We start from the raw sequence: 24,773 nt of genomic DNA on the forward strand, positions 1-24,773 counted from the left end.
ATATTCACGAGTTTCACGTTACATTTTGCCAGTGAAAATCTGTCGAACAGTGACGTTGTAACAGGTTTGCAAGCATTAGTATCAATAGATTCAAATTGCGAATCGATTTTTCATTTATACGTGCTCGTCGGCCTTCCCGAGTAAGCTGAAATCAGCATCTGATTGATTTATGCTGTTAGCGAATCTGACACGCTTTAAAATTAGCGAGATTGAATATTTTATTGGGAAAAAAATAATGAGACCTTAAGTCTCGAAATCAAAATTACGAAAAAATCGAAGAACGAAACTTTGCAAAATATTTGTTTTCTTCTTAATTTCATGATTTTTGGGTCAATAAACTTATTGCTTTATGGCAAAAATCGTAAAGTATTTTGAGAAAATTTTGTCACAGAAATGTCACGGATAAATTAGAAATTTCACAACTTTTTTTGCTACCTATAATTCATTCCGAGAATGTTTTCAAATGATCCATATGCATATACGAAACGAGTTTCATTAAAATACGCGGTTCCATGGACAAAGAGGGAATAAAATTGGGAAATGAATTACGACAAGGGGCAAAACCTTAAATTTAAGAGGACGTGCCAGAAACTAGGGCTGCATGTAGGAGCAGCCTTCACGCGTGAACAATTCTGATGACAATCGAAAACATTCTTTACCGAAAACAGGAGGAAGTCAATAAATTACGGAAACAAGAGCAAAGATGCTCGCTTTTGTAAACAGTCACTTCTGAAACTTGCTAACCCAGTGGATATATTGGTTTCGTCCTTGAATTTTATCGCCGGCATAATTGTTTACATGCAACATTCCTTATATTCAGTGCTTATACAATATTTTTTCGCAAATATTTACTGCTTCACGAGTGTCACATTTGATACAAATAAGTCAATTCAAATTAATCAAACTGAAAAAGCTTTCGTTAGCAGCGGCGGCTTAATATAATTAAAAAAGCTTTCAATATTGTGTGTTATGGTTACCAAATTACGAAATAATAAATTTGACGAATTAAATAATCGTGTCACTCTATATCTGAAAATTTCCGATATTTTTCTGTTGCATTACCAGTAATTATCAATTAATATTTAGTTATTCATTCGTTACTTCTCCCTTCGACATTCGTCAGATTTTAATAAAAATCCCACAAAGTTATTCAAACCAGTTTATCAACCGCGTCAATATTTTTCACAGACTTTATAGCAAATGAAAGAAATAGAATTCACTAATAAATTCTGAAACGTTAGCAAATTGAAATCAGTTTTCGCTCTTCAAACAGATAAATTATTCACAAAACGGAACAATGGAACAAAGAAGGTTTCGAAATTTTCGGTAGCTTCGATATTTCACAGAAAGCAACTGTTAATGCCCGTGGTTGTGGCGATGAACTTTCGAGCCTTGTAGCGTTTGCACGATGTTATGCCGTCTGGATAATGATTCGAAGGACCACCCAATATGATTGGGACTTGAACTGGTTGCTCCTTGGTTCTCCTTGTGGTGGTTCTACGACTACTCGACAATTACCATCTTACAATTATCATCTTTACCTCCCTTCCAGTGCGCCCTTAGCGCGTTGTCACCTTGGAAGGGGTGGACGGAAAGTCCCAAAAATCTGAAATTTCCTCCGGGTGACTCATCGGCAAGCGGACCGTTACATACAGATATGCTGTTCGTAGGCTATTGAGCGCGAGGGACACAAATTACTAAAAATCTTGCAAAGCAATTCTAGTGACCCTTGGAGGAGGTAATGTGAGCCGTACAAGCAATAAACGAAAATCATCAACTCTTTAATAACCGTTCCCGGTCGATCGTGCCATAAACCGTTTCTACAGAAAACTTAACAGCAGCAACGCTAGAGTACCAGAAAATAATAGTTTGAAAGCGTTCTTACCAAAACGTTGCGACGCGGTCGAATATTTTCGTTTTCCGTAGCCTCGAGGTTTCTGTGTCGGCTGGCAATCACGCAGGATATTTTCCCGTAAACGTAAAGCATCACCAGCATCGGCAGGAAAAAGGAACCTATCGCGGAAAATATCACGTACGAAGAGTCCATATTATACGAGCACTTTTTCTTGTCACGATTCGTTGCACGTGGAAAACATCCGAGCAGCGGTGGACTGGTGATAGCGCCGGCCAGCACCCATACAGCGACAATCATCAAGCCGGCTAATCTTTTGCTACGTCGTCGTCGGCTGTATACCAGCGGTTGAGTTACGGCTAGGTACCTTGAACGAGAGTTGAAGTCAGTTCGAAATTTTCTACCAGTTTTCTGTGATTTTTTTAGAATTTTTTATCGACTAGAAAGTAATTTCGATTGATTCTACTTTGAATTGTAAGTGTTACTTCGAGAGACGATGTTATACGTTTCGATGACTATGGTGGAGTTAATTAAGTGAGAAAGCAGTTTGTTGGTGAAATAAGTGAACTTTAAGGAAGATTTGTTATTTGATTCACTTTTTGTTTGCAATTTTAACGTATTTTGGAGACACTTGTGCTATGAATATTTTGTTGTGCAATTTTTTACTTAAACTATATTGAAAATTAAGTAGTACTGTATTATTTGTTTCGTGTTAATTATGGTATTATAAATACAACTTAGAGCTCCAATTTAAGGCATATTAACTGCACACCTCTATTTAAGTTGTAATTTATAATATTACACAAAATTTTGTTTGTCTACTTTAAGTCATTTTTGAAATTTTTATGTTGCATAAAAAAGTTTTAATACAAGCAAAAATAAACTTCCTAAACATAATTTCTTAAAAGTTACAAAAGTGATACGTAATCAGATTCAAAAGAAAATACAATGGAAATTTATTGAAAACCAAAATTCAATTTTTTTTTTGTAATTTTCATGTAAAAAGTGCCTCCAACTGTTTCCAAATTAGAAACTTCGATCGAGAATGATATTGCATCGTGCTATTTTAATAAAAAGCAAACAAACCATTGCAAATTAAAATATCAGAAAATTCTCTTACTGGCGTGTCCAACAATGGTTTTTCATACTTTTAATTTTCAACGATACGGTTACGTCTCAGCGATTTAAGCACAGATCGATATATGTATGTAAAACGCGCGCAGAGGAGAAAAGCGGGGACGTGATCGGCCACTTAAGGCGGATGTTAAAGAAAGGCCAATTTTGGGATACGGCCGGAACGAAAAATTTGTTTACAGCATGATTCTACGCATCCTAAGGAACGAAAAATGTAATTGTTATTTTTCCCGGAAATGATGGGAAAGTTATGAAAAATAATTGTTTATTCGAGTCGTAACTCTCAGAGAGTTGAGCGATGCTCTCAGACAGTCACTCTCGGACGCAGTGTCCACTCGTGAGAAACTCGGGATAGTTTTACTCTCAAACGGATAGTGTAACGGTTTGAATTTAAAAGGGGCGCGTCTTTTTATCGTGATCGGCGTGCGTCCGCTGAGCGGCGTTGGGAGCAGCGATCGCGCATGCGTCCGTCGAGCGGCGTTGGGAGCGGCGATCGCGCATGCGTCGAGCGAAAAGAAGTATGGCGTACTGTATTGTATTAAGACTACGTGCGTGGTGTTTGTTCTCGGTTTTCCCAATAAAAGTAATATAAAATCAGAAAATTCTTATCCCGCTAACTCTTTTCTGTGCGCGAATAGACAGCTAGCTTATGTTTCTTATGTTTGGCACGCAAGAAATATCACGAACTCTAAGAAGTTAAGAAGTCACGAACGTCGCTTATACTGCGTGATTAGTCTTGCAGGGAATACAGTGCGTCTTCGATTATACACATTTCGAATCAATTTACACATTTATCATATATTCACAATTTTCTCTGTTACGATATTCTCTCTCCGTTACGGATTCCACAACACCGATTTTTCTTCAACGGAGAGTGATTAAATCCATAATTTCATTTCTCGACCAGTTTCTTTTCCTGACATTTTTTCCTCGCACGAGAGTTCTCTTCAGAATGCGAAACTACTTGGTCTTTGCAAAGCAACTGTCCGACAGCAGTCTGATTTCGTACCCATTCGAGAACAAGTCTGGACACGTTCACTCTCAGACAGTTGACTTTACTCTCGGACAGTCGACTTTACTCTCGGACAGTCCAGCTCAGGGGGAGTGTCCACTCGCGAGAGATACTCTCGAGAGCAATCCCTCTCTCTCGCGATAGTTTTACTTTCAAAATGGCACGTAGCTTCGTGTGTAGTTCCATCTAATACAGACAACGACTCTGGCTCGAATTTCTTATGTTTTGCTCGAGTTTCTTATGTTTCACTAGCAAAAAATATCGCGAGCCTCGCGCAATGTTTTGATACGTGAGGTTGACTAGGCCCACGTACATACTTGAGGGTCACTAACACGCCTAGGATTTTTCCCAGAATGCTGCGTGCCAGGGAGCAGAATCGGGCAAATCGTCACGTACGCAGTTGCTGTCTAGAGGCCTACCGAACGAGTGCGTCGACTAATGACGTTTGCACCGTGCTATCATAGTGTTGTAGAAAATTCAGTGCTACCTCGAATAAAGCGGTTTCTATTGTGCGTAGATTTCGAATCAATTTACGTACTTAGCATATTCGTTCGAGTGAATTAAGTGCCGCTGCATACAAGAAGTTAGTGCACCGAATTCAAGTACACAACGGACAGCTCAGCTTGGGAGAATAATCAAACGAGAAGCGTGACTCTGCGAGCTACACAGCTACAGTTTCATGGTATGTATATTCGTGAATAATATGTATGTATACATACGTACACAATCGAATGATTGAGTTATAGAGGAGAGCCTACGTATAGCTAATTAGATTAATTACTGCAACAGTTTCGTTTTATCCTATCCTAAGTTTAAACGAGACGGAATATAAGTTATAAGTATGGTCATATTCTTTCCTTGAACCGCATTTTTCATAACTTTCCCATCTTTTCCGGGAAAAATGACAATTACATTTTTTTATTCCTCAGGATTCGTAGAATCATGCTGTAAAAAATTTTTCGTTCCGGCCGTATGCCAAAATTGACCTTTTTTTAACATCCTCCTTTCACCATACCGCGTTTTTTTCCTCTCTTCCACGGCAAATCCCCTCTAAACTTTAAACGATCCCTTTTCTAACGCGAGGCCGGCATTTCGTTGACTAAACAGGATACTTGACTTTCCGGAATTCGACCGATATATACTACACCAAACGACGTTCGCCACTCTATTCACACACGCGAGAAAATCTTTCACGGTAATCTTGTTCCATTTACGTGCCGCGATTCAAGAACGACTCACCTGTCTATGGATATGGCGCATAACGAGAGAATGCTGGCAGTACAGAGGAGAACGTCGAGGGAGACCCACGAGTCGCAAAGTACTTCACCCAACACCCAAGTACCACCTGTGAGCTTCGTCAAATTCGTTTTGTTAGACATCTCGTTGAAAATTTCGCCTCGCTAAATAACCGTTTAAGAGGCTACAGCACCCCCGAGGCGCCTAAAAATAGGCTAAACTTCGGGAATTTTTTTCGTAGGTAACCACTGAATGAAAAGTTTCAAGTTTTTCGGTGGATATAAACGTAACCTTCTGCTTTCTTCTCGAATTTCTTGGAAGTTAAAATGTTACAAAATTAAGGAGTTACTGGGAAATTTCTTTTGCTGGAATATCGATCGATATCCACCATCGTTGGGAAGGATTGGAATGTCTGAAATAAAAAGTTTTTATTGATTTATGAATAAAAATGTATTGTTTATAATGTGGTTTACTATGTTTTCGATATGTCGATTATTTAACTTTTTAGAAACGTTTGAAATCGCTTTCTTTTTGGTAAAAAGTGATTTTTCCTGTTCAAATTGGTACCATTTCTATAATAATTAAAATTTTTGAAAAATTTTAAGCTACGTTATATTTATTTATGTTTATTTCGGATATTCCAATTATTGCCAACGTTGGTCGATATTCCAGCAAAAAAGGTTTCGCAGTAACTCCTTCATTTTGTAACATTTTTATTTTATAAAAATTGCAAAAGAAAGCTGAAGCTTATATTTATATCCTCTAAAAAAATTGAAAATTTTCATTCAGCAGTTACCTGCGAAAAAATTCCCAAACTTTTACCTATTTTTAGACGTCTCAGGGTGATGTAACTCCTTAACCCTTTCGCTATGCTAATCTCTGATAGGAAATGATGAAGTAGTATATATATATCCAATAAATGCAATACTTCCGTAGATATATATATATTGAATAATAAAATAAAAAATTAACATTGTCAATGTTACATTTATCGCAAGTCTGCCAATTCAACCCTTTCGCTACGACACACTTGCAACAAAAAATACTCCCTGCGTATTCAACGAAACAAAAAAAAAAAGATAAAAATAAAATCAAATGTTTCACAATAATCAAATGTCTAATACACTCAGATACATATTGCCTAACTTTTACTCGACAGCGGTATTTTATTTGCGAAGTGCGAAAATAAATTTTCAAATTGTACGTATTAGACGGGCGTATGTGTACGCTCTTCTTAAATGAGTTTATAATTCTTGCAGATCATATATACACGTAATTCTTAGAGAAAGGGTTAAGAAGCAAGGGTTTTTCGTACACTATAGACAGCAATATAATAGGAAAAAAGTTAGACGGAGAATTCATGTTTTAAAACGTTCTCTTTTATTCACACAGCCATTTGGCCTGTGAGTGAGGAACAGAACGCACGCGGCGTTTCGTTAGCGTTGCAAATGATTCCGCGGAGTGCCTATGGACGCGCGGATATTGAGGTTTGTTTTCGTTCGTTTGCTCTGGCCGCACGTGCGACGTTCCATTTTAATCTGTAAATGGATCTAAGAGAAAGCACACTTCAACCGATACAATTGAACTTAACGGATTCGGAGTGGATAGGTGCAGGCCACACGTGTTCTTTCCGAGTTATTCTTATTTTCTGTTTGATCTAGTCGGATGGACTAAAAAACTTTTTTTTAATTAATTTAATTTTTGAATGTTTCAACCTGGACATATCATTGACACTGACATATCGTTGACATTTTTTTAACTTAGATATAAAATTAAACGATTCTGTAAGAGTTTTTAAAAAAGAAAAGAGAAAATGTGGTAATAATTAGTAACTAAATGGCAATTTTGATTCATTGATGTATCATAGACACATTGTTTTTAATGTTGACATGAAATTAAACGATTCTGAGATTTTTTAAAAAAGAAAATTGAAAATATGGTTATATTCATACAGTTATGATTTTTTAAGTTACTTTTCAGATTCGTATGTGTATCTGTCCCACAGAAAAGTTTGAATACGTTAAAGTGAAGCAACGGAACGAAAATAAAATAACACAATAAATTCCCCGAACTTAATTTATTAAAAGTTACAAAACTGACATCATACTCTTCCTAGCAATTTTTCCTTTTATGATTTCGTAGTAATATTTTTCTATATCTATCCTAATAAATACATTTTTCGCATTTTCTTCACGCAGAATAAAACATAACTTTTACTTTAGGAGTAGAAGGTTTAACGTGTTCTTAACGTATCCATTTGAATTTTTTACTGATATCCATTTACAGCATAAAATGCAACGTTATGTATTTTATATGTACCTTTCAATTCAGTAACGAAATAGGTACAGTGTTATTTAAAATTTTGTCATAACTACCTGCTGTTACAATACAAAATACTGCAAGGCTTGTGAAACCGTAATGTTCATATACTGCATAATTAATTTCCATACAACTAATATTACATTGCACACGAGTGTAGTTATCAAGCGACAGTAATTAACGATCAAATGATTAATAGGGAAAGTAAATAGAGGAAGTATAAGAAAGCTTATCAGAAAAATTCAAAGCATCTCAGCTGCTTCGATAAAGGACCACGAACTAATATTCCACTGTTAAAGAATTTCAAGCAATTTGTAAAGAATTTGTCGAACCAATTTATCGATAAATAACTGAAAGTAGTCTGAAACATAAGTACAGCTGACAGAGATTAACGACGTCTTGTTAAATACCATATATATATCCAACATTATGGGGAAATAATATTTACACAGAACCTACTCATTCGGTCAAGTATTAATTCAATTTTTCTACGTAATTTGTTTAACCAACCGGGGTTTATGGCACGAATTCCAAGCGACGTTACTTTTGAGAAGCTTTTCTACAAGTTTTTTGATAACAATAGCCTATTCAAGCCAGAGGGCAAATCCGGCTTATTACCTGATGGCCGCGGAAATTCTCCACTTCTGCGGACCACATGGTAAGCCGGTACTTGCCTCTGCGCGCTCAGTAACGGTAAACATGCCATAAACCCGCAAAGTCGACGTTTCGGCAAGATCGCCACGCGGGGCTGACACCCCCGTTTTGGGACCGTCTCTCCCTCTCTGCCACCGCCCTACTCTGCGGACCACAGGGGAGTGCACGAGGGCCTAGGAGAGCGGCTCTATGGGGTGAAAGGCCCATGATTTGCCAACAAGGTAAACTGCCCATTTTGGCGAAAGGAGATATATACAGCCAGTTCACGACATTCGAGGAGATTCTAATATACTTAGAAACAATCGACACCACTTTGAGCGCTCTAACAGGCAATACTCGACATCTTGATACACCAGTGCGGTCCAGTCCGCAACAATCGACATCACTAATAAAGCGCGATCACCATCGCGACAATAAGTAGTTGGCACATACACGTGTAATAATTACCAACACCGAAAATTTTTTTTCTAATAGTTACCTACTATAACCGAGTTAAATATATGAAAGAATGTAAAATTGGACGAAGCTTGAACATACTTGAAACATTAATTTCCGAGATGGCTGGTTTGATTAGACCACTGTTTTTACCGTCACAATGCTTCATTCTTAATTGCTCTTCGGAGAGCTATTATATGCGAAAAACTCGAACGTTATGTTTTATAAGGGAGCTTGTTACACGTTACATGCGAAGAGTAATTTTACCCAAGCATGAATTAAAGCAATCTATGTAAATCTATGTGAAAGTATCACCTACGATTAATTTAACCGTGATACTATTACGGCTGCAGTGCATAAAGAGCGTAAAATCTTGTATCCGATAAAAATGAAACGATTCTCCAGACACTGCAATATAATCAGATTTCTGATAACAACGTGACGATATTAACCCTCGCATCTTAATAGGTCCTTCGGTGTTAATTTGACACAATGGTAAAAAATTAATTAAACGAAAAGATAAATAATTAATTTTGTAAATTCTTCTATTAAATATACAAAATAAACGAAAAATTTTTTCTACAGATAGCCGAATAATACAATTGTTTACCGGAAAAGTTTGTCAAATTGGCACGAAGGACGGATGAGGGTTAAGGGGGTCTTCTAGTGTGACGGCCGTTTTTTAGACCTTTTTTGCTAATTTATTACAGAAGTACGGTAAAAGTTATTAACATGAGCTTTATTCCTGTGCATTTACTTGTCCTTGAAAAATCATTACAAATTTTTGTTGCTGAAAAATAATTAAATATGACTGCTGTGGAACACGTGAAACAGGAGCATGAAAAAGAAGGTAGGTCCATGGTTGCCATGATTTGAGCTGTTCTGCTTATCAGAAATAAAAAATTCAATTGATTCTTGTTTAGTATGCATGTCGCTATGGTCGGTAGTAGAATAAAAGAAGAATATTGAAAATTTAAAAAATGGCGGCACTCTGAATACGAAGTATCGATTTTTTCGACTTTTTTTCGTCTTTCAGAGGCTCTAAAAATCGGAAAAATATATATTTTGGCATAATTCTACTACCGACCATAGTCACACGTGTTCTGAAGATATGTGAAAAATTTGAGTTCGATTGGTTGAGTAGTTTTTGCCAGATCGTGGCAACCATTTCAGAAAACATGGTTCCGAGAAAAACGCGTTTAAAGTTTTCAGTGCAATTTAAATTCTCCCTTGATATGTCACACTAAACGAGCTATAACTTCGTTACTTTATTAAATACAACTATAAAACTTCAGGAGTACATTCTTGAAGAGCTGTACTTTCGATATATGCAAAAAAAATAAAAATCGATTTTTTTGAAACTAGAAGACCCCCTTAAGCGCGTAACGGTGACGAACTTATTTGAAATTCACATCGTACGTTCCTGTTTATTTTATCGAAATAAAATCCGGTAACTACGAAATCATCACGGAGAAAGCACTTTGAAATCCTCGTGGCATTGTCCAGATTGTACTGCTCCTCATCTTACCTATCTTTTGCAACGCGTTACGGCGCGGCAAAAAGACGAGAAAAGGAAATGTAGAACATCTCTGTGTACGTCTATTCCCTTTCTGTCGCGGAAAAATTGTGTAGGTGTATTATACGCGGCTCGGCTTTAGACGTGTTCCACCCATTGTATGTCTTTTAATGCTTTATCCCATTATACGGGAGATTTTATAATACCTCGAGATGATGGACTTTCGAGATTTACTCAAGGCGAGTGAACAATTTAATGGAAACCCTTTGACCGCAATTTCGAAACTTCCCTTATCAAAAACTTCACCGCGTTTCGGTAATAATTCTCTTGTTTCGCCGGGAAACTTCGTAATTGCAAATTACACGGTCGATTTTGATTTTGTTGCTTTTTGCTGGAGACTTGGGGCGAGAACGTTTCTGTCAACGCGCGATTCGATTGTTCTATTTCGAGAATGGATTTGGCGAAGTGGAAGCTCGATTTTTGTCTTATTCCGAGGGTTTCGTGAAAAATTAACGAAGCTACTTTTTAACCCTATGCACTACGAGAAAATTTGAAGCTTTGGTTTGAAAAGAAGAAATTTTAACGTTTACGAATTTATTTCTTTTGTTACTTTATGGAGTTGGTGAACTGGGAGCAGGACTGTTGTCTCATTTCGAATATTTCTTGAAAAATTAACGAAGCTACTTTTCAACACTTTGCACTCCGAGAAAATTTGAAGCTTTGGTTTGGAAGGAAGAAATTTCAACGTTTACGAATTTATCATAATACGTAATTACGTAATATCATCAGTGCGAGATTATCAGTGATCCATAGAATTCTTGATTGCCCAAAACACAGTGGAAAAAGTAGAGAACATAATATAAAGAAAAATACAGAGTCGTTAATGACCTAACGTCAATTTTCTCTTACCATTTAAGAATATTCAACGAATGATTAATCAAAGTGGTTGCATTATACCCCTTTAATTGAGCCCCGGTTAGTTATGCGAAACGCTTGAATTTATCTGGTAAAAGGAGGTTACAAATGAATTATTCTCAGCCCGGAAAAGAACTCTCGCGACCTGTCTCTACGTCCGTTATTCTCATTGATATTCCGTGACGCGACGACGGGTTGTATTCGAAGCGGAACTTTTAGCCAAGTAACGTAGCTTTTGAGTGTATCGTGTCATTTTGTTGCACAAGTTCACAAAGTAAGCGTCGCTAGCAAGGATTCAATTGACACCCGGAATTACGTTATTTTATACTCGCTTTGAAACGAATTCGCTTCGAAAATGAACCGCATAATGGTTATTCTCGTTTCCAATTCTACGGTTTCAAAGTTACCGCATGTAATCGAAATATTGAATAGTGTAGGAGTTTTGAACGCGGCGGGTTCACCGCAAATTAATGTAGTCTTTTGCGATAATTTCACGTGTTACGGGTGATATAACATGCACATTTAGTTACGAGACAAATAAGAGGTGGGATAAATATGGAAATTTATTGTGAAATGTAGTTTGTGTGTTGTTATGTTAGAATGAAAGCATATGCCAATTATAGCGATATTATGTACTAGATTCACATGAAAGGTATTAAAGTGCAGTCCGTTAATTGTAGGTTTAAATAAAAATGTATTAAATTCTGTCGAGTAAGCGAAGAATAAATGAAAATATTTTTCAACGTGCTAAAATTTATTAAACTTCAGTGTGCAACGTAAAATTATAACGGTACACTTTGTTCTTCATTAAACAATATCAACGAATTAAAATTATAGTATTTATTATTATTTATTCTTCACCGAAGGTATGTCTTCATTAACACTAGAACTACCGACTGGGTCGAAATGTCCCATTAGAATCTTTCGAAAAAGCGTGAATGTTCAGTACTGGTAAGTATTATCGTTTGTAACTTTCCGAATTTATTTTCTACATGTACGCTTCCATTTGTGTCGATATGAATCGAATTTTCCAATCACGGTTTACCTACATAAAAATTCACTTTTGGAAAGTCGCTAATGGGTCATTTTGACTCGGCTGGTAGTTCTAGTGTTAACACTATATTGCACTGTTGTGCGTTCTTTATTTTAGAAAAAAAAATATGATGCGTCGAAGTTTCACGATACGTTTCATTTTGATCGGAAAAAGAACTGAGATAAAATAGCTATTAAATTTTTCCGAGTGAAATTCTGGCGAGTTTGAATAGTAGCACGGAACAACGAGCACGTTTGTGATAAAAATTGCTTTATGAATCGATTATCTTTGAACGGTTTCCTATTACTCACGCCTATTAAAGTACCTAAAAAATATCCTCATTAAGAATTGTCCTCACAGAATTCGGATGATTGGATAGCATCGTATCGAAAAGCATTCACTATGGACCAACTCGGTTTCAATCTATATGCAAAATTGCTCTTCGCTGTTCAAGAATAATGAAGGATCAATGTTAGTAATTGTCACGTGACGTTTTAGGATCGAATCGCAAATACGTTGAAAAGGTGAAGAAAGAATACGCGATTTATTCTTCAAATAGTCACAAAGAAGTTTGCTAGTACCAGTTTTATTAATCTTTCTGTAAAACGTATCATTGTTCCTTTTTTGTTTACCAATTAAAATAAGAAAACGACTAATTTCGTATTAAGCAAGAATGTTTTAAGAAAATTTTAGTATCCTTCTACAGCTTCGTCTTTAGTAAGTTACAATATTACTGAAAATGTAATAAATTGTACGCGTAAGTGTCTTATCTTGCGTCTGGAATGACATTTCACGATAAACATTTGTCGATTCGACGATCATTTGTAATATAACATCGACATTTATAGTTTTCAGTAGAAAAACGTACGGAATCTGGGACGACCGAGCGCACATCGTTGACACGTACTACTTAATTTCGCGAGCACCAGACGAAATTCATTTGGTCGTCGATTTTTATTAACGAATAATTTCTTTTAATTTATATTCATCAATATATCAGTATTTATAATATTTTCCCTTAGTCATACTTGTAATGTTTTTTCTACTTCTTTCTGCTCACATTGAACATTTTTTTGGTTAGAAAAATATAGTTAAAATGCTCCTTTAATTTTCTACCTTTACCAATCTTGATTTTTTATGCTCATTTTTACGCACGTGTACATACCTGTAGCAATACGGCCGGTGGCATCACTGCCAAGCCAACCAATAAATCCGCAGCGGCCAAACTGGATACGAAACAATTAGTAACAGACCGTAGCCGCCTAGTTGTTATCACAGCAGCAATTACTAAAGTGTTGCCCACCTAGGATACAATAAAAAACAGAAATTTTACTATGTGCAACCCGTCAAGCAGCGTTGATTGCAACTTTAGTGCGTCACAAAGGCTTCATTAACCGTGTTACGTACACTTAACCTACCACTTTGCGATAATAATGCTGATATATCAGGATTGCTCTAAAACAGCCTGGCCATTAATAACAAGATAAATCAACTCAGGCGAGATAAAAGTCGAAAATATTTGTCGAATTATTTTACGAATAAACGATCGTAGTATATATTCGAAGTGAAAAGTTTTGAGAATGACAGAATGGAAAATGGGAAAAAGATACTCTGAGATAAACTTTTAATTTAAGTTTGCGCTTATCTCTTGGAACAAACGGAAGATCTGAGATGTCAGAAATTGGCTCGCGTTAATTATTCGTCAGTGAGACGAATATGTTCGTAAAAAAACAATGAGAAATACTTCAGTCTATTTAAACATGCAATTCAGTATACTACTCGTGTAAGAGTGACTTAATTTTTGATTTACGAAAGATATCCAGGATAGTAATGCAAAAGTGAAACTTTTAGTCCAGCCAATTAGTATGCAAAAACTTTCGAGTATCTGAAGCGACCTATCTTCCTGGAATTCAGAATAGTGAGAAAAGGCAAACGCGGAGGAACGAATTCCAACTAAATCAAATTCCACGCAAAATCTCAGTTCACATTCTAATACCTTATCTACAAGCAAATGCATGCTCAGAAATATCTCGGAAACCTTCAAAACTGTACAGCCGAAAACACGAGCAATTTCCCTCTTCGCCTAGTATTCTCGATTCGAAGAATGCTTTAAAATCACATACCGGGTGTCTTAGTTGATTCTGATCAAACTTTGTCGGTGTATTCTATGGGTATAGGTGAGAAGAGAACGTTATATAAACATAGATCGTTTGAAGCTTCGTTAAAAAGTTATCGTTGATTTTCGGGGCAAAATGGCATTATTAGCTTAAGGTATAACTATATAGTGCCTTACATAAAAGAGAATTTTGTAGAAATTTTACTTTATCCATCGTTATCCAGAATTCGACTTTTTTGACTTACACCTAACGTTTAGTATGTTCAGTACTGGTAAGTATTATCGTTTGTAACTTTCCGAATTTATTTTCTACATGTACGCTTCCATTTGTGTCGATATGAATCGAATTTTCCAATCACGGTTTACCTACATAAAAATTCACTTTTGGAAAGTCGCTAATGGGTCATTTTGACTCGGCTGGTAGTTCTAGTGTTAACACTATATTGCACTGTTGTGCGTTCTTTATTTTAGAAAAAAAAAATATGATGCGTCGAAGTTTCACGATACGTTTCATTTTGATCGGAAAAAGAACTGAGATAAAATAGCTATTAAATTTTTCCGAGTGAAATTCTGGCGAGTTTGAATAGTAGCACGGAACAACGAGCACGTTTGTGATAAAAATTGCTTTATGAATCGATTATCTTTGAACGGTTTCCTATTACTCACGCCTATTAAAGTACCTAAAAAATATCCTCATTAAGAATTGTCCTCACAGAATTCGGATGATTGGATAGCATCGTATCGAAAAGCATTCACTATGGACCAACTCGGTTTCAATCTATATGCAAAATTGCTCTTCGCTGTTCAAGAATAATGAAGGATCAATGTTAGTAATTGTCACGTGACGTTTTAGGATCGAATCGCAAATACGTTGAAAAGGTGAAGAAAGAATACGCGATTTATTCTTCAAATAGTCACAAAGAAGTTTGCTAGTACCAGTTTTATTAATCTTTCTATAAAACGTATCATTGTTCCTTTTTTGTTTACCAATTAAAATAAGAAAACGACTAATTTCGTATTAAGCAAGAATGTTTTAAGAAAATTTTAGTATCCTTCTACAGCTTCGTCTTTAGTAAGTTACAATATTACTGAAAATGTAATAAATTGTACGCGTAAGTGTCTTATCTTGCGTCTGGAATGACATTTCACGATAAACATTTGTCGATTCGACGATCATTTGTAATATAACATCGACATTTATAGTTTTCAGTAGAAAAACGTACGGAATCTGGGACGACGGAGCGCACATCGTTGACACGTACTACTTAATTTCGCGAGCACCAGACGAAATTCATTTGGTCGTCGATTTTTATTAACGAATAATTTCTTTTAATTTATATTCATCAATATATCAGTATTTATAATATTTTCCCTTAGTCATACTTGTAATGTTTTTTCTACTTCTTTCTGCTCACATTGAACATTTTTTTGGTTAGAAAAATATAGTTAAAATGCTCCTTTAATTTTCTACCTTTACCAATCTTGATTTTTTATGCTCATTTTTACGCACGTATACATACCTGTAGCAATACGGCCGGTGGCATCACTGCCAAGCCAACCAATAAATCCGCAGCGGCCAAACTGGATACGAAACAATTAGTAACAGACCGTAGCCGCCTAGTTGTTATCACAGCAGCAATTACTAAAGTGTTGCCCACCTAGGATACAATAAAAAACAGAAATTTTACTATGTGCAACCCGTCAAGCAGCGTTGATTGCAACTTTAGTGCGTCACAAAGGCTTCATTAACCGTGTTACGTACACTTAACCTACCACTTTGCGATAATAATGCTGATATATCAGGATTGCTCTAAAACAGCCTGGCCATTAATAACAAGATAAATCAACTCAGGCGAGATAAAAGTCGAAAACATTTGTCGAATTATTTTACGAATAAACGATCGTAGTATATATTCGAAGTGAAAAGTTTTGAGAATGACAGAATGGAAAATGGGAAAATGATACTCTGAGATAAACTTTTAATTTAAGTTTGCGCTTATCTCTTGGAACAAACGGAAGATCTGAGATGTCAGAAATTGGCTCGCGTTAATTATTCGTCAGTGAGACGAATATGTTCGTTAAAAAACAATGAGAAATACTTCAGTCTATTTAAACATGCAATTCAGTATACTACTCGTGTAAGAGTGACTTAATTTTTGATTTACGAAAGATATCCAGGATAGTAATGCAAAAGTGAAACTTTTAGTCCAGCCAATTAGTATGCAAAAACTTTCGAGTATCTGAAGCGACCTATCTTCCTGGAATTCAGAATAGTGAGAAAAGGCAAACGCGGAGGAACGAATTCCAACTAAATCAAATTCCACGCAAAATCTCAGTTCACATTCTAATACCTTATCTACAAGCAAATGCATGCTCAGAAATATCTCGGAAACCTTCAAAACTGTACAGCCGAAAACACGAGCAATTTCCCTCTTCGCCTAGTATTCTCGATTCGAAGAATGCTTTAAAATCACATACCGGGTGTCTTAGTTGATTCTGATCAAACTTTGTCGGTGTATTCTATGGGTATAGGTGAGAAGAGAACGTTATATAAACATAGATCGTTTGAAGCTTCGTTAAAAAGTTATCGTTGATTTTCGGGGCAAAATGGCATTATTAGCTTAAGGTATAACTATATAGTGCCTTACATAAAAGAGAATTTTGTAGAAATTTTACTTTATCCATCGTTATCCAGAATTCGACTTTTTTGACTTACACCTAACGTTTAGTATGCGCTGCCCTTACGGGCATTTCGAATTGTACACTGCCCTCACGGGTATTCAGAGATGTGCACTGCCCTTGCGGGCATTTAAAGATGTGCACTGCCCTTGCGGGCATTTAAAGATGTGCACTGCCCTTGCGGGCATTTAGAGATCTGCACCGTCCTTACGGACATTTCGAGTTCCCCAGTATAATGTTTTATTCCTCCGTTCAGCAAACATCTACATCCCGGCCAAACCACCGGCAAATAGAACCGATCCGTCCAAATCCACCAGACTGCTCGACGGGGATTTAAACCCCAACTGACCTAACGATTCTTTTTTCACTTGGGTTTCAATTTCTAGGCGTTAGCAACGTCTGTACCAAAGTCTTTCCAAAATTCAATCCGACTATATCTAGCTGACAACTGCAAACTAAGGTTCCTTCGAACATACAGTGTACGTCTAATCGTTGCTTACTATAGTGACGAAGATCAACATGATGAACAGGCCCGCCAGACCGAGATCCGTCCAACTTGGTAGGTAGTATTCCGTTTGCGTATCTCTGTTGTCCGTCGACACCGTGTGATTCCTTTGATAAACGTCCCCATAGTAATTGGCCGTCTGATTCGCCATGGCGCTTTACCCCCGGTCCATTGACGATGATTTCTGCTCAGCAATTTGCGCATTTCCGGGCATCATGCAGCTCCCTGCAAGATAATATATTTCACTTGGATAAAAGATAAACGGTCTCCTCAACGATCGATCGATCGACCGATCGATCCACCCGTGAGAACGCACGGATACCGCCTCAAGAGAGAAATCGCCCTTCTTCAATTACTTCCCTCGCGTTGATCACGGCTGAACGTTTCCGGGTTTTACCGTCGTCGCGACCATTCATTCTTTTGTCGGCGAGAAATTACGAGTGGATAAAAGGGGCCGATGCATTTTCAGGGAAACATCTGAAATAGGCCGACGCTTAAATGCTCTTTGTACTTCTTTTTCTCTTTTTCTCAATTTAATTTACCGGCGATTCCACGTTGACCCTTTGAACTCCAAATTTTTTTTAAGGTTCTTTTCAATAACTCCCTATTTTATTTCAAGAATTTTAGTTGAAATGCACTTCAAACGACGTCTGGTCGATAGGAACCTGTTTAAACAATTTTATTTACTAATTATATTGAAAATAGCATTAAGGGTCGTATAGGTGTGTACCTATTGCTCATCCAGGTAAAAAGAAGTGTTGCAAAATGTAGCACATATTTAAACTGGCAGTTTAAAAATTACTTCATTCATACCTGTGAATAAAACTGTGAATAAAAGGAGTCCAAAGGGTTAAATATCTCCGTAAATGACGAGTATAAATAACAAAAGTATGAGAAATGTTTCAATTATTTCGTTGGAATAAACTTTTGTTATCTCTACTACTTTTCTCTTAATCCCCGATCAATTATCGCATTTCGTCGTATTCTATTAAATAATAACGTCATGTACATATGAATGCGATTGAAACGTCAATTACCCGGGAAATAAAATCGCAGAAAGTGAATGAATTACCAGTTGTCTCTGTGAACACGTTCTACAACTAAATTTTATTGTTCGTAATCGTGCCAATTGCCTCTTCCTCTGCGTTGTACACATTTGATCAACGATAAATATTTACGTTTTCGACGAAACAGCTGTTTACTGTAATACAATTTTTTCAAATTTCCTATCTTCCGTCATTCCACGCAAAACGTAAACGCGAAACTTATCTCCACCCGAGCTCTACATCTTCGTTCATATTCATGTAACGAGATAGAATAATTGACAGTTGGTTTTTGCACGAATACATTTTAGTTAACGAACTGTCGAAGCTGCTTCGCGCATTTTCTTCTTCGTACGTCACAGAGTGAAAAGTTGCCGACTTAACAGGATGAGATATCGTTTTACCATTTTTTACAATGTGCATACTCGGGGTGAATTAACGAATGTAAATAGGCTGTACGGGGATCTGAATGACGGCAGAGAGGGGATCTGAAGGATTATGAAGGAAGGGACGAGAACTTCGTGGAAAATAAAGTAATTTAACAAGAGATAAGAGCGAGCGGCTCTTGCAATACGAAACTTGAACGGCTCTTGCAGATATAAAGCTTTGAATACGGGAAGCTTCGAGTACTTTGTTTGAAGAAATGATTTCGCGATCATACTGCATGCCTCATCCTCGTTCGCAAGATCGGAACAACGATGTTAATCTTTTATTGTACCTGCTGCTCGAATTTATTCATTTCGAATTAACGAATTGATCGATCTGCTGTTTCTTCAGACGAAATATCATATGTACTTCACAAATTACACACTGAAATTTGCCGAGGAGATTTAAAACTTTTCACTCGAGCGAGAAACATTTTCTTTTTAAGAAAAAAGCGTAATTAAAAATCACAAACGTTACATATAAAAGACGAAACGTAAAACAAAATAGGGCAACGTAAAGGCAGGAGGGAAAAAAGCACTAACTTGTTAAAACCAGCGCACATTTCTTCTTTTTGCTTACCGGCTTAAATGTGGTCTTTGTGAAATTAGCGAAATCTTTCTTACACAAATGCACACTGTGAATTTTTCTTCTGTTTGATTAGTCTTAGTAAATTTTTCTCGAAGCAGATTCAACGGAGATAATGTACACACGAACATATTCCTCGCGTTTCGCCTAATTCTTACTCCGTTCCTCTGCACCTTCTCTTATCTTCGTCAGATATAAATGATCTCTGCTTAGCTATTAAGCGATACACATTAAGGTTATGCTTGACCTTGTTTTTCTCTCTTCTCTTGATTTTTGCCTCGGAGAACCGTTCTCAAGTTAATATATTCAGCGAGGCGTACGCTGTTGAGAATTTCTTCTCTGGTATCCTTGTCTGCTACAGCGAGAACGGAGGAGAGAAAACTGGAGAAAAGTGGGAGAAGGGGTTATTCGCGATTATAGAATACAAGGTTGACGCGTTACTTTTCGAAGATTGCACCGTCTACGTTTCGATTAGCGGAGTTCGAGCATGAAATCGCGAGTTGAAAGTTCGCAGAACAAACCGCAAATTGGCCATACAAACTGTGTAACTGGTACAGTACACACACGGAGCGACGATACCAAACGTGATCTGTTTCGCAACTTACGTGGTCCGTCCAAGTTTTCTGGTTCGCTGTTACGTTCGAGAACGCTTAATCATATTCGAAGGATTTTGAAAACATCGCTAGCAAGTAGATTTTAAGTAGATAAAATGGTTCGTGAACTCGGCGGATCTCTTTGACGATGCTCGAATTCGAACGTATTGTTCAACCCTTTGAAACCAGATTTTTCTATTTTCACGGGAAGAATAGTTACTGTTTACGTTTTGATGGGAGAAGTAGGAATTAATAATTATTACAAAGAAATTAGTTTGTAAAAATAGGCAAATAAAGTGAGACTTGAAAAATATCAAGTGCAAAAGTTAATTCAGTGCCTTTCTTCATTATAAGTCGTCATGACTTTATTTACTAAAAATTGCCATAATTTTCTTAGAGGGGATTCGTGCGTTTTCCTATAAATGGAAGTAGGTCGTCGAAAATAACGGAGATTATTTTGAAAATTAAAATTGTGCTTGATTTCTTACAAAATGAATATCAAAGTTTGTGAAATATGTGTATCTAATAGACACATAAATACTATACAACTTTCGAGTGAGATAGTGTTATAGAGGTTTAAGTAACCGGTTGTTCAGGATATAATTCAGTTCGAGTCTAAAAAGCTTGCGGACATACACTACCGGCCAAATGCTTGGAATCACTGTGCATTGCAGGTTGCACAAAAATTCCCTAAAAAGGTTAGCATTTGTAATAATTTTCCAACGGATTGTTTATCATTCAAATCAATCGAAACGGGGTAAAGTGCTATTGATCTCCACAGTATCAATTTCAAATCAATAAAGAATGTGATTCAGCAGGTGTAAGTGCAAAGATGGTACTTTTTATGTCTATAACAATTCACAGGCAAAGTATTTTCTGCTCTTGAACGATAATGCAATCGTAGAGCAACGCGTTGTTTTTTACGACGTGAAAACGTTATCGCATGCAAAAGAGCTTGTGCATTATCCACGACCTACATCTACACGCGCACTTTCACGAAAAATACTTCTCGGCGATAGAGGAAATCCGCAAACTATCTCGTGATCCGTAGATAACGATCTCGACGATGTTCGTACTAACGAAGTCATTTCTCCTTTCTGTCAATCGGTTGTTATTCTCACTTTTTTACAGGTAATTTTTTTCACGTAAGGACGTTCTTTAAAGTTCGGTTTGAAGTTTCGATTTGTAGATAGTCCGGAGGAATATGGAAAAAGAGACACCGATAAGCCGGATTAAAAGAGCAAACGAAGCTGTACTGTGAAAAGTTCGAGAAAAGTTTTTACACATTTGTGTAACTTTGTGGTTCGTGTTGGTAAAAAATGTAACGAGAAAGATAAACGGATGTTACATTCCCCTCCTCTTTTCCGCCGAGTTATTCTCCAGGACCTTAGTTGGAACGAAAACAGCATAAATCTGACAAGGACGGCGTTTATTACACGTGTCTAATTGGATTACTAGTCTTCTGTTCGCTGAAGTATGCAGGCGGCTTTTGTTCACAATAAACGATATATCTTGCGTTAATTTTAATATTGCACAACAGAATTAAGTAAAGAATCTAACATTTTTAAATAATGAAAATTAAATAGAGAAGAAAATATTGAAAAATGATAAATTCTGTTAAATTACAGCTTTCTTAATTATCGTTAATTATAATATTGTGCAGTAATTAAAAGTATTAAGTAAAAATTAAATAATTTAAACGACAAACAACTGAATAGAGAAGAAAATATTAAAGAATGACAAAATCTGTTAAATTACAGCTTTCTTAATTATCCCACTCGAGTACAGAATGTTAAATGATATTCGTTTAAAAATTTCTCGACAAATTTTTACATTCGGCGCAACTTTAAGTATATTATGAAATGCACACGTTCTTTTACACAAAGTTTTAATTTAAATCTTCAATTGAAAGTTTTTAATTTCAGTTTTTCTTCAAGATTCCTGTATATATATAATAACTTAATTAAAAAGTTATCGCTGCGTGCTACTCCAATGTTTCATGAAGCATACTGAAATTAAGGGACACAGCGCCAACGTGTAATATCCCACGGAATAACTGCAAAGGATGTTCCTCCGGTGCAGGTAGGATTTTAAGCCTGCAAAGGCATAAATTTCTGCTTGCACTAAAGTTCCAGACATGTACAGAATAATTTATTACAGATTTCGTTTCTATATCCTCCGTTTGATCGCGTTATTTTTGATACGAGTTATAGCGTGCGCACGTGAAGCCTTTTCCATAAGAGAAAAAAGGGTGAAAACGAAAATTAAGTCTCTCGATATCTTTCGTTTCGTTAATTTCAAATGGAAAATATCGTTTCACACTCAAGTCTCTCGATATCTTTCGTTTGATTAATTTCAAGTGGAAAATTAAGTTTCGCAGATAATTTCCTGCAAATTTTGCGAAAAGCTTGTGTTGCATTGCCAAATTCTTGTTCCACTTGATTTCTTTGCTTCTTCGATAAGAACAATTATCTAACCATTTATTTAACAAGCGGTCGAGATCGTTCCACTTTTTAGGGACGTGCACAAATATTCGATTCTGTAAGCGTGCACAAAACGGCGCTTGCGTTAATGTAAATAGCCGTTGATTTGCGATGCGAAATCCCGATTTGAATTCAACCACTCACAGCGTTCAACCGCTGAAAGGTCCGGGAAACAGAGCTTTGACAGAACGAACGGTTCAATTCATTTCGCTGGGTAACAGAAAAACTGAGGAAAACAGTCGATCCGTTTCTCGTTTTTCTTCGAAACAATGAGAAATAAGTGGAAAAAGGGAAAAATTCCGAGTCGGTGGAAGGTATGTACTTGAAATCTGAAAATAGAAAGTTTACGGTCGATGGTTTATGGAAAATTATTGTTTGTAAAAAATTAACGAACATTTTAAATAATCTTCAATTTCTAATATTTACGTCTATATTCATGTTTCTCGGCTTAAATAATTTTAAACCTAATTACAGTGTATTTATGCAAATGTCTCGTTTAATTTGATTATTCCAATTCTAAGTATTTTCATTAATGACGAAAAATTATTTCAGAATATTCTGCTTTAAAAATCGCTTATTAAATTTAAAGAAATATTTTACGACTTCATTTCCAATTTAATTTACAAACAAAAAATTTTAAAAGCATTCTTATCGCGTCTTGCATACACATAGTTTTGCATACACATTGATATTACAAAAATATCGTAGCACGCTGCATTTAGAGTACCCAGTGGAAAAAGGTTTGATTGCGTTACAGCCAGCGAGAAATAAAATGTAACGGTAATGTTAACAGTTCACAAGCTGTTCGGTGTCTTGTAAACTAGCCATTATCTCGGTATTCTAAAACTCAGGTCTCAAACCAACAAAAGTAAACATTTTGTTGACTTCGAATTTGAATGTTACTTCTCCGAGTACGCTTCGAGATTTAAACACCAGTTTTACCCATGCACACCTTTATATACGTTTTTTGAATGGGCATCGTGGAGCTCTGTGCGATTCTTTGTCAACAAAGTTTCTCGTTTGTTTACATTATCGGAGTATAATTATATAAAGGTAGTTACGATTAGACACACTATTCCTTCACATTAACTGCGGTTCAGTTCGACTTATTTTTCCGTATTTAGTATTCGTTCAAAAGTTTCTCGTTTGCTTACAGTATCAGAGTATAACTGTATAAAGGTAGTTACGATTATACACAGTATTCCTTCACGCTGACTGTGTTTAGTTTAATTTTAGCTTGACTTATTTTTCCTTATTCAGCATCTGTTCGAAATTTTACTTCGGAAGGTTGTATAATCATCGAGCAATTAATTATTAAATTTCCTTTAACGTAACGTTGTTCGCTTATTTAAATAAGTTCTTCTTCTTCTCTACTGCAAAATTACAATCTGTTATTGTCTAAATAATTATTAAGTTTCTTTTATATCGCTTTATATCGTTGAATTCTTTACCATCGTTGATAATATTATATTTTCGTGTTTAAATATTTCAAGACTAAATGCAAGACAAAAGTAAATAATTCGAAACTTTGGAAGAAACATATACAGAGTGTTAGGTTTTCTGTAGAAACGGTTTATGGCACGATCGACCGGGAACGGTTATTTTTGAGTTGAGGATTTTCGTTTATTGCTTGCACGGGTCTCATTACCTCCTCCGAGGGTCACTAGAATTGCTTTGCTAGATTTTTACTAATTTGTGTCCCTCGCGCTCAATAGCCTACGGACATACCATAAACCACGAATATGTAACGGTCCGCTTGCCGATGAGTCACCCGGAGGAAATTTCAGATTTTTGGGTCCTTCCGCCCACCCCTCGCGACCGTCTCCCACCCTTCCAAGGTGACAACGCGCTAAGGGCGCACTGGAAGGGAGGTGAAGATGATACTTGTTCACCATTAACCAATCACCGTGTCCTAAGAAAAATTCCCTCTCACGGACGTCCGAGACGCGACGTCGGAGAGTGAGTCGTCGAGCAGTCGTTCAACCACCACGAACACGGAGAAGCAAGGTGGAATCTACAAGTCCCAATCATATTGGGTGGTCCTCCGAATCATTATCCAGACGGCACAACATCGTGCAAACGCTACAAGGCTCGAAAGACAATAGCCTACGAACATACCATAAACCACGAATATGTAACGGTCCGCTTGCCGATGAGTCACCCGGAGGAAATTCCAGATTTTTGGGTCCTTCCGCCCACCCCTCGCGACCGTCTCCCACCCTTCCAAGGTGACAACG

General features: G+C 36.6%; 1 protein-coding gene across 1 annotated transcript in view; it reads right to left on the minus strand.

The window, feature by feature from the left end:
• The window catches only part of LOC108574984 (tyramine receptor 1-like), a 19,490-nt gene extending 1,933 nt beyond the window's left edge, over positions 1-17,557 (minus strand). Inside the window, exons 1-4 of the mRNA XM_017937674.1 lie at positions 17,402-17,557; positions 15,743-15,880; positions 5,238-5,350; positions 1,886-2,219 (exon numbers count right to left, since the gene is read on the minus strand). Of these exons, the coding sequence (XP_017793163.1) occupies positions 1,886-2,219; positions 5,238-5,350; positions 15,743-15,880; positions 17,402-17,557 (741 nt within the window). The remainder of the gene's footprint in view (positions 1-1,885; positions 2,220-5,237; positions 5,351-15,742; positions 15,881-17,401) is intronic.
• Positions 17,558-24,773: the final 7,216 nt, after the last annotated feature.

Source organism: Habropoda laboriosa, unplaced genomic scaffold (assembly GCF_001263275.1).
Source record: "Habropoda laboriosa isolate 0110345459 unplaced genomic scaffold, ASM126327v1 scaffold11, whole genome shotgun sequence".
NCBI lineage: Eukaryota > Metazoa > Arthropoda > Insecta > Hymenoptera > Apidae > Habropoda > Habropoda laboriosa.